The sequence below is a fragment of the Nerophis lumbriciformis genome, linkage group LG17 (genome assembly GCF_033978685.3).
Source record: "Nerophis lumbriciformis linkage group LG17, RoL_Nlum_v2.1, whole genome shotgun sequence".
Classification (NCBI taxonomy): Eukaryota; Metazoa; Chordata; class Actinopteri; order Syngnathiformes; family Syngnathidae; genus Nerophis; species Nerophis lumbriciformis.
Genome location: NC_084564.2, coordinates 42,070,064 through 42,086,357, shown reverse-complemented (window position 1 = coordinate 42,086,357; position 16,294 = coordinate 42,070,064). Strand labels below are relative to the sequence as shown.

The following is a 16,294-nucleotide window of genomic DNA, read 5'->3' as shown; positions in this document are numbered from 1 at the left end:
AACACTTGGTAACACACTTCAGCTAACTACACACATAGTCTTACACCACACACTCTTGTATTCTAGTTCACACTTCATTTCCTTAGTTCAGTAGTATTGTTTATTATTATTTATATATATATATATATATATATTGACTATATATATAATAAATAATTGTATATACTTCCCCCTGGTGTCTGTTTGCCGTCACCTCCCCTCAGTAAACACAACAGTGCAAGTTAAAACTCTCCTATGCAAGGCGAAAACCGTTTATCAACAACACCCAGAAACGCCGTCGGCTTCGCTGGGCCTGAGCTCATCTAAGATGGACTGATACAAAGTGGAAAAGTGTTCTGTGGTCTGACGAGTCCACATTTCAAATTGTTTTTGGAAACTGTGGACGTCGTGTCCTCCGGACCAAAGAGGAAAAGAACCATCGGGATTGTTATAGGCGCAAAGTGGAAAAGGCAGCATGTGTGATGGTATGGGGGTGTATTAGTGCCCAAGACATGGGTAACTTACACATCTGTGAAGGCACCATTAATGCTGAAAGGTACATACAGGTTTTGGAGCAACATATGTTGCCATCCTAGCAACGTTACCATGGACGCCCCTGCTTATTTCAGCAAGACTGGCCTGTCTGTAGTCCAGACCTGTCTCCCATTGAAAATGTGTGGCGCATTATGAAGCCTAAAATAGCACAACGGAGACCCCCGGACTGTTGGAACAACTTAAGCTGTACATCAAGCAAGAATGGGAAAGAATTCCACCTGAGAAGCTTCAAAAATGTGTCTCCTCAGTTCCCAAATCTTTACTGAGTGTTGTTAAAAGGAAAGGCCATGTAACACAGTGGTGAACATGCCCTTTCCCAACTACTTTGGCACGTGTTGCAGCCATGAAATTCTAAGTTAAGAGTTTGAACATCAAATATGTTGTGCATTCAATTGAATATGGGTTGAAAAGGATTTGCAAATCATTGTATTCCGTTTATATTTACATCTAACACAATTTCCCAACTCATATGGAAACGGGGTTTGTAACATCAAAGTGTTTGATTGTGAGGCATTAAAAGCCACAAAATGCAAGGGGTCCATCAGACCCACAATCGCTGGCTGAGTAACAACAACACGAACATTAAACAAGGGTTAAAGGTATTCATACTTGAAAAACAATGGATTCCTCACCTTTTTCGTCACTCTTGTCGCGAATGGCAAACGTGTCGTTACTAAGCGAGACGCACTGAGCGTTGAGGACGTCGGCCCTCATGCCAGGGAATTTAGGCGATGATATGAGTCTGCCCTCGTAGGAAAATATATACAAGCCTGCCCCGTCCACTAGGAGAGCATGCCTGGGAGTGGGAGTGAGGACACAGTGATTAGACTTTTATATGGATTAAAGCAGATGGTATTTAGGTAAGGGATTTGTATGCACGTTAAAAACAACAGCGACTTCCTCAGCAGGATGCTGGAGTCTCAGCTGTGATTATAGAATGACAAGTAATCTATTTAGCAACATGAGGAGTGCTACTCCATATTAATCTGATTTCCCCAAGTGGTTACACTATCAGACTTATTAATGACATACTTGGCTTAAGCTACAGCACAGCTCCCAGGTGGCAGTAATGATGCCTAGGAGAGGCTGCCAGGCTTCCCCTCCACCGCTGCTGGGAGAAAAGCAAATGGCTCACCTCTCCGCTTGCAGGATGAGGCTGACTGTTCCCTCCTTCAGGTCAAATATTAGAGGAGTATTCCAGTTCTTTGTGCTGGCACAAACCAAAAAACAAAAATATGCAAAACTGTCACTCCTTGAAAAAAAAAAAAACACAGAGGAGAATACAAACATGTTTGAAACATTTTTTTTTTAAATTCTAGTATCACAAATATTATTAGATGCATGTTGGTGTAATAGGCATACTTGCCAACCTTGAGACCTCCGATTTCGGGAGGTGGGGGGTGGGGGCGTGATTGGGGGCGGGGCTAAGAGGGGAGGAGTATATTTACAGCTAGAATTCACCAAGTCAAGTATTTCATATATATATATAAGAAATACTTGACTTTCAGTGAATTCTAGCTATATATATATTTATTTTATTGTATATGTAATATATATACAGTGGGGCAAAAAAGTATTTAGTCAGCCACGATTGTGCAAGTTCTCCCACTTAAAATGATGACAGAGGTCTGTAATTTTCATCATAGGTACACTTCAACTGTGAGAGACAGAATGTGGGAAAAAAATCCAGGAATTCACATTGTAGGATTTTTAAAGAATTTATTTGTAAATTATGGTGGAAAATAAGTATTTGGTCAATAACAAAAATTCTACTCAATACTTTGTAATATAACCTTTGTTGGCAATAACAGAGGTCAAACGATTACTATAGGTCTTTACCAGGTTTGCACACACAGTAGCTGGTATTTTGGCCCATTCCTCCATGCAGATCTTCTCGAGAGCAGTGATGTTTTGGGGCTCTCACCGGGCAACACGGACTTTCAACTCCCTTCACAGATTTTCTATGGGGTTGAAGTCTGGAGACTGGCTAGGCCACTCCAGGACTTTCAAATGCTTCTTACGGAGCCACTCCTTCGTTGCCCGGGCGGTGTGTTTGGGATCATTGTCATGCTGGAAGACCCAGCCACGTTTCAACTTCAAAGCTCTCACTGATGGAAGGAGGTTTTGGCTCAAAATCTCACGATACATGGCCCCGTTCATTCTTTCCTTAACACGGATCAGTCGGCCTGTCCCCTTGGCAGAAAAACAACCCCAAAACATGATGTTTCCACCCCCATGCTTCACAGTAGGTATGGTGTTCTTGGGATGCAACTCAGTATTCTTCTTCCTCCAAACGCGACGAGTTGAGTTTATACCAAAAAAGTTCTATTTTGGTTTCATCTGACCACATGACATTCTCCCAATCCTCTGCTGTATCATCCATGTGCTCTCTGGCAAACTTCAGAGGGGCCTGGACATGCACTGGCTTAAGCAGGGGGACACGTCTGGCACTGCAGGATTTGATTCCCTGTCGGCGTAGTGTGTTACTGATGGTAACCTTTGTTACTTTGGTCCCAGCTCTCTGCAGGTCATTCACCAGGTCCCCCCGTGTGGTTCTGGGATTTTTGCTCACCGTTCTCATGATCATTTTGACCCCACGGGATGAGATCTTGCGTGGAGCCCCAGATCGAGGGAGATTATCAGTGGTCTTGTATGTCTTCCATTTTCTGATAATTGCTCCCACAGTTGATTTTTTCACACCAAGCTGCTTGCCTATTGTAGATTCACTCTTCACAGTCTGGTGCAGGTCTACAATTCTTTTCCTGGTGTCCTTCGACAGCTCTTTGGTCTTGGCCATAGTGGAGTTTGGAGTCTGACTGTTTGAGGCTGTGGACAGGTGTCTTTTATACAGATAACCAGTTCAAACAGGTGCCATTAATACAGGTAACGAGTGGAGGACAGAAGAGCTTCTTAAAGAAGAAGTTACAGGTCTGTGAGAGCCAGAGATCTTCCTTGTTTGAAGTGACCAAATACTTATTTTCCACCATAATTTACAAATAAATTCTTTAAAATTCCTACAATGTGAATTCCTGGATTTTTTTTCCACATTCTGTCTCTCACAGTTGAAGTGTACCTATGATGAAAATTACAGACCTCTGTCATCATTTTAAGTGGGAGAACTTGCACAATCGTGGCTGACTAAATACTTTTTTGCCCCACTGTATATATAATATATATATATATATATATATATATATATATATATATATATATATATATATATATATATATATATATATATATATATATAAATAAAAGAAATACTTGAATTTCAGTGTTCATTTATTTACACATATACACACACACATAACACTCATCTACTCATTGTTGACTTAAGGGTTGAATTGTCCATCCTTGTTCTATTCTCTGTCACTATTTTTCTAACCATGCTGAACACCCTTTCGCAGGTACCCAGAAAGGTTTCGAGTACCACCAAAAAAACTGAATCTCTGAAGACAGTATAAAAATCTGTGTTAAAGGTGTACAAATACTGTTTGTATAATAAGCATGTTATTTTTTTTTTTTACAAATGAGGGTTAAGAGTTCAGTACTAAAAAAAGAAAGAAAAGAATGTGGCTTAAGTACAGTTTTTTAATTGAGCTGCTGCATTTTTTGGTTGGGTTGTTTATTTATTTTGAGTAACTTCTATACATTTCTAAAAGGGGAGGAATGTAATAGTGATCTATGTTTGTCTGTTGCCATCTCCTGGTGAATGTTGGCTATAGCGTACTGGGGTTACTTTTTGGTTGGCCAACGATTTACGTGGTGTTGCGCACCTGACGTCACTCAGGTCCGCATGGAGCTGGAGGGGGCGTGGCTTCCAGCTCCGCCTGAATTCCGGGAGAAAATTTGTCCCGGGAGGTTTTCGGGAGAGGCGCTGAATTTCGGGAGTCTCCCGGATAATCCGGGAGGGTTGGCAAGTATGGTGATAGGCCAAACTTTTATCATCAAGAACCACTTCAAAAACACTACTATTTTTACCCGCTCATCGGCAGTGCGCCTTATAGTCCAGTGCGCCCTATGGTCCGGAAAATACGGTACTTTGTGGACGCCGTCTCTGCTCCTCACGCTGTAAGTCTTTGCTGTCGTCCAGCATTCAGTTTTTGTTTACTTTGCAGCCAGTTCAGCTATAGTTTCATTTTGCATAGCCATCCCTAAGCGTCAATGCCTTTTCTGAGCGGCACTCGCCTTTTGTTTATTTTTAGTACCTTTTTACCTTCACCCTGCCTCCCGCTGTCGTCTGCATATTGTGATCACGACAAACCATCGTCGTCGTTCCCGACATCTATAAAGCAATTAGCTACTTGCTGCCACCTACTGATACGGAAGAGTATTACACGGTTACTCTAGACAGTACAGACAATTAACAACGGCACATTATTCACGCTGTAAGTCTTTGCTGTCGTCCAGCATTCAGTTTTTGTTTACTTTGCAGCCAGTTCAGTTTTGGTTTCATTTTGCATAGGCATCCCTAAGCGTCAATGCCTTTTCTTAGCGGCACTCGCCTTTTGTTTATTCTTAGTTTAAGGATTAGGTACCTTTTTACCTGCACCCTGCCTCCCGCTGTCGTCTGCATATTGTGATCACGACAAACATCTACGAAGCAATTAGCTACTTGCTGCCACCTACTGATACGGAAGAGTATTACACGGTTACTCTAGACAGTACAGACAATTAACAACGGCACATTATTCACGCTGTAAGTCTTTGCTGTTGTCCAGCATTCAGTTTTTGTTTACTTTGCAGCCAGTTCAGTTTTAGTTTCATTTTGCGTAGCCATCCCTAAGCTTCAATGCCTTTTCTTAGCGGCACTCGCCTTTTGTTTATTCTTAGTACCTTTTTACCTCCACGCTGCCTCCCGTAAGTCTTTGCTGTCGTCCAGCATTCAGTTTTTGTTTACTTTGCAGCCAGTTCAGTTGTAGTTTCATTTTGCGTAGCCTTCCCTAAGCTTCAATGCCTTTTGTTTATTTTTAGTTTAAGGATTAGGTACCTTTTTACCTGCACACTGCCTCCCGCTGTCGTCTGCATATTGTGATCACGACAAACATCTATAAAGCAATTAGCTACCTGCTGCCACCTACTGATACGGAAGAGTATTACACGGTTACTCTAGACCAGGGGTCGGCAACCCAAAATGTTGAAAGAGCCATATTGGACCAAAAATACAAAAACAAATCTGTCTGGAGCCGCAAAAAATTAAAAGCCATATTACATACAGATAGTGTGTCATGGAATTAAGAGGACTTAAAGGAAACTAAATGACCTCAAATATAGCTACAAATGAGGCATAATGATGCAATGTGTACATATAGCTAGCCTTAATAGCCTGTTATCATCGATTAGCTTGCAGTCATGCAGTGACCAAATATGTCTGTTTAGCACTCCACACAAGTCAATAACATCAACAAAACTCACCTTTCATGCACAACCTTAAAAGTTTGGTGGACAAAATGAGACAGAAAAAGAAGTGGCATAAAACACGTCCTAGAAAGTTATACATGTAAACGAACTACGGTGAGTTCAAGGACCGCCAAAATTAGTAGGACAAAACGGCGCTCGCCAAATACTCGAATCAGTGAAGCATGTTTAATATAAACAGTGTGCTTTGTAACAATTAGGGAGGTTTGTGTCATGTTTGTCCTCCTACAGAAAACATATTAAAACAAAAATAGATTTTTTTTCCATTTTTCATACATTTTTTGAAAAAGCTCCAGAGAGCCACTAGGGCGGCGCTAAGGCCGCGGGTTGCCGACCCCTGCTCTAGACCAGGGGTGCTCATTACGTCGATCGCGAGCTACCGGTCGATCTCGGAGGGTGTGTCAGTCGATCACCAGCCAGGCATTAAAAAAATAGTCCTAAAAATGAGCGATCATAAATCTTCACTATGACGTCACTTTGGTCACTTGATTGACATTCACGGCACCTGAGGGTCTTCTGAGATGACGCTGGCTGCTGCCAGCTCATTAAAATTACCGACTGGAAGGCGAGAAACACTTTATTTCAACAGACTCTGGCGCCGTACCTGTCGTCAAAACTCCAAAGACCGACTGCACAGTTGCGCTAACAAAACAAGAGTTTCAGAAAGCTGGCGTGCACAAGCTAGCAAGCTACGACAATGTATTTCTTGTAAAGTGTATACAAAGGAGTACGGAAGCTGGACAAATAAGATGCCAAAAACCAACCACTTTCATGTGGTATTGGACAGAAAGGAGGACTTTTTTCTCCTCCATTCGAAAATGCGGATGTTTTTAGCACCACTGTCTGATTCCAATCAATGCAAGTCATCACAATCAGGTAATACACCAACTTATATTCTTGTCTTCATGAAAGAAAGGAATCTATATGTGTTAAACATGCTTGTATTATCTTTAAACACCTTTAACTTGTTAACAATATTAACTATATGTGTTAAACATGCTTGCATTATCTTTAAACACCTTTAACTTGTTAACAATATTAACTATATGTGTTAAACATGCTTGTATTATCATTAAACACCTTTAACTTGTTAACAATATTAACTATATGTGTTAAACATGCTTGCATTATCTTTAAACACCTTTAACTTATTAACAATATTAACTATATGTGTTAAACATGCTTGTATTATCTTTAAACACCTTTAACTTGTTAACAATATTAACTATATGTGTTAAACATGCTTGTATTATCATTAAACACCTTTAACTTGTTAACAATATTAACTATATGTGTTAAACATGCTTGCATTATCTTTAACCACCTTTAACTTGTTAACAATATTAACTATATGTGTTAAACATGCTTGCATTATCTTTAAACACCTTTAACTTATTAACAATATTAACTATATGTGTTAAACATGCTTGCATTATCTTTAAACACCTTTAACTTGTTAACAATATTAACTATATGTGTTAAACATGCTTGTATTATCATTAAACACCTTTAACTTGTTAACAATATTAACTATATGTATTAAACATGCTTGTATTATCTTTAAACACCTTTAACTTATTAATAATATTAACTATATGTATTAAACATGCTTGTATTATCTTTAAACACCTTTAACTTGTTAACAATATTAACTATATGTGTTAAACATGCTTGTATTATCTTTAAACACCTTTAACTTATTAATAATATTAACTATATGTATTAAACATGTTTGTATTATCTTTAAACACCTTTAACTTATTAATAATATTAACTATATGTGTTAAACATGCTTGTATTATCATTAAACACCTTTAACTTGTTAACAATATTAACTATATGTGTTAAACATGCTTGTATTATCTTTAAACCCCTTTAACTTACGGTATTAATAATATTAACTATATGTATTAAACATGCTTGTATTATCTTTAAACACCTTTAACTTGTTAACAATATTAACTATATGTATTAAACATTCTTGTATTATCATTAAACACCTTTAATTTATTAACAATATTAACTATATGTGTTAAACATGCTTGTATTATCATTAAACACCTTTAATTTATTAACAATATTAACTATATGTGTTAAACATGCTTGCATTATCATTAAACACCTTTAACTTATTAACAAAAACATATATTTCATAAATAAGTGTCATGACTTGGTCTTGGGTGTCTGCTTTTCCGGGATGCAACGGAAAGTTGGCACGGGCGAGACGGGAATGAAGGTACATGAAACGAAAAGCGCGCACAGTGGCGGAGAATAAACTATGAAACCAAAAGACTATAGCAAAAAAGTACAAACGAAAAACACGCACAATGGCGGAGAACAAACTATGAAACCAAAAGGACTATAAACATGGAACAAAAACTTACTTGGCTTGGACAAAAATAGATGCATGAAGAATGGACATGGAAAGAATGGACAGAGCATAAATGTGGGGAGGTCGTCAGAACGACAATCTGAAAAGAATGAACTTAAATACTATGGACATGATTAGTGAAAGCAGGTGCGTGACTCAAAATGTGAAACAGGTGCGTGACGTGACAGGTGAAAACTAATGGGTTGCTATGGTGACAATCAAGAGTGCACAATGAGTCCAAACGTGGAACAGGTGAAACTAATGGGGTAATCATGGAAACAAGACAAGGGAGTGAAAAGACAGAAACTAAAGAGTCCTATAACTAAACAAAACATGACTTAAAACAAAACATGATTACACAGACATGACAATAGGTAAATATAAATGATATATATGAATGAGGTAGATCCCCACGACTTGATCAATTGAAAAGTAGCTCGCCTGCAGAAAAAGTGTGAGCACCCCTGCTCTGGACAGTACGGACACTTAACAACAACCCATTATTCACGCTGTAAGTCTTTGCTGTCGTCCAGCATTCAGGTTTTGTTTACTTTGCAGCCAGTTCAGTTTTAGTTTCGTTTTGCACAGCCTTCCCTAAGCGTCAATGCCTTTTCTTAGCGGCACTCGCCTTTTGTTTATTCTTGGTTTAAGTAAAACACTGCACTAGATGACGCTCGAGTACCACTAGTTTGAGAATGACTGCACCAGGCAAAGTCATGTAAATACAATATTGTTACTTTTTTGTATTTTTGCACACAATGTGCTTTACTTTCTTATCAAGTAAAGCCCCTTTGAAGATGAGGAGCAACTTACTGGTAGGACATCTTGCGTGAATTGATTTCCATATAAGGAGGCTTATGTTGCGTCATGGCGGAGAAACACTATATTCCAGCTCCTTGTGGAGGAAATAAGAGAAAAATGGTTCCGCTGGGGATAAAGGTACTTACTTGTAGATGTAGCACTGCAGGGATGTGGCGACTACCAGGTGCCCGAAAGCCAAGGAGGCTTTGATGACTCGATCCCTGAATTCCAACACGTCCACTGCGTCGTTCATCACATTCCTCACCTGTGGAAAAAAAACACACAAAATGACACATGAAAGATCAGGTATACGAAACCTTTTTTTTATTTATAAACCCAGGAAGCAGTATATCAAATACACCAAGCATACATAAGGTGGTCAGAAAAGAAGCTGTTAGGAATGAGTGTGTGCACGTGCCGTACATAAATACTTACCTAGCAGCTGAATGAATGAAAGGGCCTTTTCCAGCGCCAGGTGAAAGGTGGGGTTATTTTTACAGCTTTACAAATCTTCCTCCTCTGCCCCCCCCCTTCCAGCAGAGCCAAATTTACAAGCAACACAAGCAGGAATTAATGGGAAAAAAAAACATTTGACTGCGAGGCGGTAAATTTAGCTGTGATTCACAAACCGCTGGCAGATGTGCTTGTTTAAAGCGGGAGGAAAGGTGGAGGAGGCCCGCATAAAAAAGTGCCTGCAAGGCTGAAGAAAAAAAATGCATGCTCGTTTCTAATGATGTGATATGATAATGACCTTCCTTCAAACCAACTGAATAAAGTTTCGCCTTTATGAAGATTAGGGTTGCAAAATTCCGGGAATATTCAAAGTTGGAAACTTTCCATGGGAATTAAAGGGAAATGAATGGGAATAAACATTGAATGCAACATGCTAGATCTTGCAGCATGATTATTAGCTAAAACAAGCTGATTTAATGAAAATTCAGTAGAATTTCAACCCTACACTGTGCATTCCTCCATCACATGTGCAGTGCATTCTCATACCTGCCAACTTTTGAAATCAGAAAAACCTAGTAGCCGGGGTCCAGGGGCCGCAGGCCCCGGTAGGTCCAGGACAAAGTCCTGGTGGGGGGTTCAGGCTTCGCCCCCCGACGCAAAATGATTATTAGCATTCAGACAGGTTAAAATGTTGCTAAAACCATCACTTTTCTATCAGTCACAGTGACTTTTCAAAACAAAAATATTACAGCAAAAATCATATGGGTTGATTGACATGTTTATTCTGTAAGCTAACTTCAATAGTTTGAAATTATTTTGACAGTTAATGCCAGTTATCCTGTCAACCTTTCACAAGACTTCAATTTGTTCATTGAAAGTATAAACACTTTTTACAGTAAACAAATGGTAAAACAGTACTAAACAATTCCATTTAAAAAAAAATTGGTGTCATTATTAACTTTCTGTCCAAGCTTGTATAATCTACTGCCTTGTTCAATTGTATAAAATATTCTGTGCCTAAAATTCACATTTCTATCACAATTATCATACTGTAAACATGGTAAGCTAACTTCATTAAAATTAATAGTCCTGTCAATAGCATGGAATTACAATTCAAATGTAGTTTTTTTGTAAGCCTTTCAAAAGAATTCAAAATATGAAAAATTAATGCAAATTAATTGAAGCCATCAGACACTTGAAAAGTGGCACATCACATCTCTAATGTAATCATTTTAACTTTTCAACAGAAATAGCACTGCAAAAATATTAAGGACATACTTCTGTATTTTGGTAGTTATGCTGTCAACATTTAACAAGATTTCTTCAACTTGGACTTGAAAGCATAAATAGTATCAACACTTTTAACAGTATAACAGTACTAAACAATTCCAATAGATAACATTGGTGTCATTACCTTTTTGTGGCTAAAATCCAAATGTATTCTATCAGATTGATCATACTGCAAAAATGATATGGTAACTTTATGATAAGTTTAAATGTTTAAAATGTAATTCAATAGCATCATTAGCATGGAACTACAATTCAATTGCAGTTTTCTGTAAGCCTTTCAAAAGAATTGAAGAAGAAATAATGAAAATGAATTTTAGCAATCAAGACAGTTGTAAATGCAGCACATCACATCTTCCATGGTCACATCACAGTCAATCATTGTGACACAGCTTTGTTATTGTCCATGGTGCACCTCTTCGCTTTCTTGAGCTGCTCCTTTGCGACGAAAAACGTTGAAAGTTTTCCACTTGTATCGCTAGCAACGGCATTAGACTTGTGTTTTTTTGTCCCAACGTGGTCTTTTACATCGCTAATTCCTCCGTGTCCGATCGAAAAATCTTGTCTGCACAAGGTGCAATTCGCGTAGTTTTCACCCTTTTTGGAACGGATAATTATTCCCGGATAGGCTTTTGAATATTCTTCACGGAATGACTGCAGTTTTCTTTTCGGTTTAAGACTCGTTTGCGATTTTTCTCCGGCTGATTCCATGATCGTTCGCTCGTTTGGAAACAATGGCAACTGGTGCCTCGTGCTTGGCAGCGGTGCTATAAATAGCCTCGCGCATGGCATTCGGAATGGCTCGATAGGAAGTTACGGGAAGCAGTGTCGATTGTCATTGTTGTTACGCGATTTCGTGAATAAAACTTTTTTTTTAATATTTTTTTTTAATTAATGAAAAACCGTATTTTTTATCACTGCAACCGTAACCCGGAATAGGTTGATGAAAACCGTACTAATTACGGGAAAACCGGAGTAGTTGGCAGGTATGCATTCTTCCATCACATGGCCAGATAATTCCCAGCATGCTACACACTACATCAGGGCTATTGAGGCCACACTAGTATTTGAGCCCAAGGACTTCATCTAGTCAGGTAAGTGTTAATGATATTACTGGGGTAAATATATTTGATCTATGGTATTTAAGTGTAATAGAGGTGTAATTGTTACTGTATGACTGTAGACTCAAGCTAGCTAGCTGTTCCTCTACTTGTTCAATGATTTTGGGGCCAATATCTCTAGCTAGCTAGGTTAATGTACCACCACAGTCTCATAATGAACCCAAAATATTTCTTCGTTAGCCATCCATCCATCCATCTTCTTCCGCTTATCCGAGGTCGGGTCGCGGGGGCAGCAGCCTAAGCAGGGAAGCCCAGACTTCCCTCTCCCCAGCCACTTCGTCCAGCTCCTCCCGGGGGACCCCGAGGCGTTCCCAGGCCAGCCGGGAGACATAGTCTTCCCAACGTGTCCTGGGTCTTCCCCGTGGCCTCCTACCGGACGGACGTGCCCTAAACACCTCCCGGCATCCTGACCAAATGCCCGAACCACCTCATCTGGCTCCTCTCCATGTGGAGGAGAAGCGGCTTTACTTTGAGCTCCCCCCGGATGACAGAGCTTCTCACCCTATCTCTAAGGGAGAGCCCCGCCACTCGGCGGAGGAAACTCATTTCGGCCGCTTGTACCCGTGATCTTGTCCTTTCGGTCATAACCCAAAGCTCATGACCATAGGTGAGGATGGGAACGTAGATCGACCGGTAAATTGAGAGCTTTGCCTTCCGGCTCAGCTCCTTCTTCACCACAACGGATCGATACAGCGTCCGCATTACTGAAGACGCCGCACCGATCCGCCTGTCCATCTCACGATCCACTCTTCCCTCACTCGTGAACAAGACTCCGAGGTACTTGAACTCCTCCACTTGGGGCAGGGTCTCCTCCCCAACCCGGAGATGGCACTCCACCCTTTTCCGGGCGAGAACCATGGACTCGGACTTGGAGGTGCTGATTCTCATCCCAGTCGCTTCACACTCGGCTGCGAACCGATCCAGCGAGAGCTGAAGATCCTGGCCAGATGAAGCCATCAGGACCACATCATCTGCAAAAAGCAGAGACCTAATCCTGCAGCCACCAAACCGGATCCCCTCAACGCCTTGACTGCGCCTAGAAATTCTGTCCATAAAAGTTCAGAACAGAATCGGTGACAAAGGGCAGCATTGGCGGAGTCCAACCCTCACTGGAAACGTGTCCGACTTACTGCCGGCAATGCGGACCAAGCTCTGACACTGATCATACAGGGAGCGGACTGCCACAATCAGACAGTCCGATACCCCATACTCCCTGAGCACTCCCCACAGGACTTCCCGAGGGACACGGTCGAATGCCTTCTCCAAGTCCACAAAGCACATGTAGACTGGTTGGGCAAACTCCCATGCACCCTCAAGGACCCTGCCGAGAGTATAGAGCTGGTCCACAGTTCCACGACCAGGACGAAAACCACACTGTTCCTCCTGAATCCGAGGTTCGACTATCCGGCGTAGCCTCCTCTCCAGTACACCTGAATAGACCTTACCGGGAAGGCTGAGGAGTGTGATCCCACGATAGTTAGAACACACCCTCCGGTTCCCCTTCTTAAAGAGAGGAACCACCACCCCGGTCTGCCAATCCAGAGGTACCGCCCCCGATGTCCACGCGATGCTGCAGAGTCTTGTCAACCAAGACAGCCCCACAGCATCCAGAGCCTTAAGGAACTCCGGGCGGATCTCATCCACCCCCGGGGCCTTGCCACCGAGGAGCTTTTTAACTACCTCAGCAACCTCAGCCCCAGCCGTGATGCTAATTTTTTTTCATTATTGTACAAACCCCGTTTCCATATGAATTGGGAAATTGTGTTAGATGTAAATATAAACGGAATACAATGATTTGCAAATCATTTTCAACCCATATTCAGTTGAATATGCTACAAAGACAACATATTTGATGTTCAAACTCATAAACATTTTTTTTTTTGCAAATAATCATTAACTTTAGAATTTGATGCCAGCAACACGTGACAAAGAAGTTGGGAAAGGTGGCAATAAATACTGATAAAGTTGAGGAATGCTCATCAAACACTTATTTGGAACATCCCACAGGTGTGCAGGCTAATTGGGAACAGGTGGGTGCCATGATTGGGTATAAAAGTAGATTCCATGAAATGCTCAGTCATTCACAAACAAGGATGGGGCGAGGGTCACCACTTTGTCAACAAATGCGTGAGCAAATTGTTGAACAGTTTAAGAAAAACCTTTCTCAACCAGCTATTGCAAGGAATTTAGGGATTTCACCATCTACGCTCCGTAATATCATCAAAGGGTTCAGAGGATCTGGAGAAATCACTGCACGTAAGCAGCTAAGCCCGTGACCTTCGATCCCTCAGGCTGTACTGCATCAACAAGCGACATCAGTGTGTAAAGGATATCACCACATGGGCTCAGGAACACTTCAGAAACCCACTGTCAGTAACTACAGTTGGTCGCTACATCTGTAAGTGCAAGTTAAAACTCTCCTATGCAAGGCGAAAACCGTTTATCAACAACACCCGGAAACGCCGTCGGCTTCGCTGGGCCTGATCTCATCTAAGATGGACTGATACAAAGTGGAAAAGTGTTCTGTGGTCTGACGAGTCCACTTTTCAAATTGTTTTTGGAAACTGTGGACGTCGTGTCCTCCGGACCAAAGAGGAAAAGAACCATCCGCATTGTTATATGCGCAAAGTGTAAAAGGCAGCATGTGTGATGGTATGGGGGTGTATTAGTGCCCAAGACATGGGTAACTTACACATCTGTGAAGGCACCATTAATGCTGAAAGGTACATACAGGTTTTGGAGCAACATATGTTGCCATCCAAGAAACGTTAACCATGGACACCCCTGCTTATTTCAGCAAGACAATGCCAAGCCATGTGTTACATCAACGTGGCTTCATAGTAAAAGAGTGCGGGTACTAGACTGGCCTGCCTGTAGTCCAGACTTGTCTCCCATTGAAAATGTGTGGCGCATTATGAAGCCTAAAATATCACAAGGGAGACCCCCGGACTGTTGAACAACTTAAGCTGTACATCAAGCAAGAATGGGAAAGAATTCCACCTGAGAAGCTTCAAAAATGTGTCTCCTCAGTTCCCAAACCTTTACTGAGTGTTGTTAAAAGGAAAGGCCATGTAACACAGTGGTGAACATGCCCTTTCCCAACTACTTTGGCACGTCAGTTAATGATTATTTGCACACAAAAAAAATGTTTATGAGTTTGAACATCAAATATGTTGTCTTTGTAGCATATTCAACTGAATATGGGTTGAAAAGGATTTGCAAATCATTGTATTCAGTTTATATTTACATCTAACACAATTTCCCAACTCATATGGAAACGGGGTTTGTAATTCCCCATCCATTCCCATATATTTCCATTAATTCCCATGGACGGTGTCCAACTTTGAATAATCAAAAAATTGTCAATATTTCCAAACTTCCCGAGGTAAATTTCCCGTGGTAAATTTCCGGAAATTTACCGGAAACTTTCCACCCCTTTGCAACCCTAGATACAGTACTGATCTGTGTTCTGACATCATCCTTCTTGAACAAGGAAGGATTGGATTTTTGAATTTTGGATACAGCTATCACTTTAGATCTTTAACCCTTGTGTGGTGTTCGGGTCTGTGGGACCCGTTTTCATTTTTTATTAAAAGAAAAATGATACAATTAATATACATAATAGTGTGAGAGTCCAGTCCATAGTGGATCTAACATAATAGTGTGAGAGTCCAGTCCATAGTGGATCTAACATAATAGTGTGAGAGTCCAGTCCATAGTGGATCTAACATAATAGTGTGAGAGTCCAGTCCATAGTGGATCTAACATAATAGTGTGAGAGTCCAGTCCATAGTGGATCTAACATAATAGTGAGAGAGTCCAGTCCATAGTGGATCTAACATAATAGTGAGAGTCCAGTCCATAGTGGATCTAACATAATAGTGAGAGAGTCCAGTCCATAGTGGATCTAACATAATAGTGTGAGAGTCCAGTCCATAGTGGATCTAACATAATAGTGTGAGAGTCCAGTCCATAGTGGATCTAACATAATAGTGTGAGAGTCCAGTCCATAGTGGATCTAACATAATAGTGTGAGAGTCCAGTCCATAGTGGATCTAACATAATAGTGTGAGTCCAGTCCATAGTGGATCTAACATAATAGTGTGAGAGTCCAGTCCATAGTGGATCTAACATAATAGTGTGAGAGTCCAGTCCATAGTGGATCTAACATAATAGTGTGAGAGTCCAGTCCATAGTGGATCTAACATAATAGTGAGAGTCCAGTCCATAGTGGATCTAACATAATAGTGAGAGAGTCCAGTCCATAGTGGATCTAACATAATAGTGTGAGAGTCCAGTCCATAGTGGA

At 40.7% G+C, this 16,294-nt stretch overlaps 1 protein-coding gene across 2 annotated transcripts in view; it reads right to left on the bottom strand.

Moving 5' to 3' along the window:
* ift80 (intraflagellar transport 80 homolog (Chlamydomonas)) overlaps positions 1-16,294 on the bottom strand; it is a 201,988-nt gene that overhangs the window by 42,650 nt on the left and 143,044 nt on the right. For both annotated transcript variants that reach the window (XM_072915026.1, XM_072915027.1), the window contains 3 exons: positions 9,271-9,389; positions 1,670-1,744; positions 1,167-1,330 (listed from right to left, as the gene is read on the bottom strand). In XM_072915026.1, the coding sequence (XP_072771127.1) occupies positions 1,167-1,330; positions 1,670-1,744; positions 9,271-9,389 (358 nt within the window). The remainder of the gene's footprint in view (positions 1-1,166; positions 1,331-1,669; positions 1,745-9,270; positions 9,390-16,294) is intronic.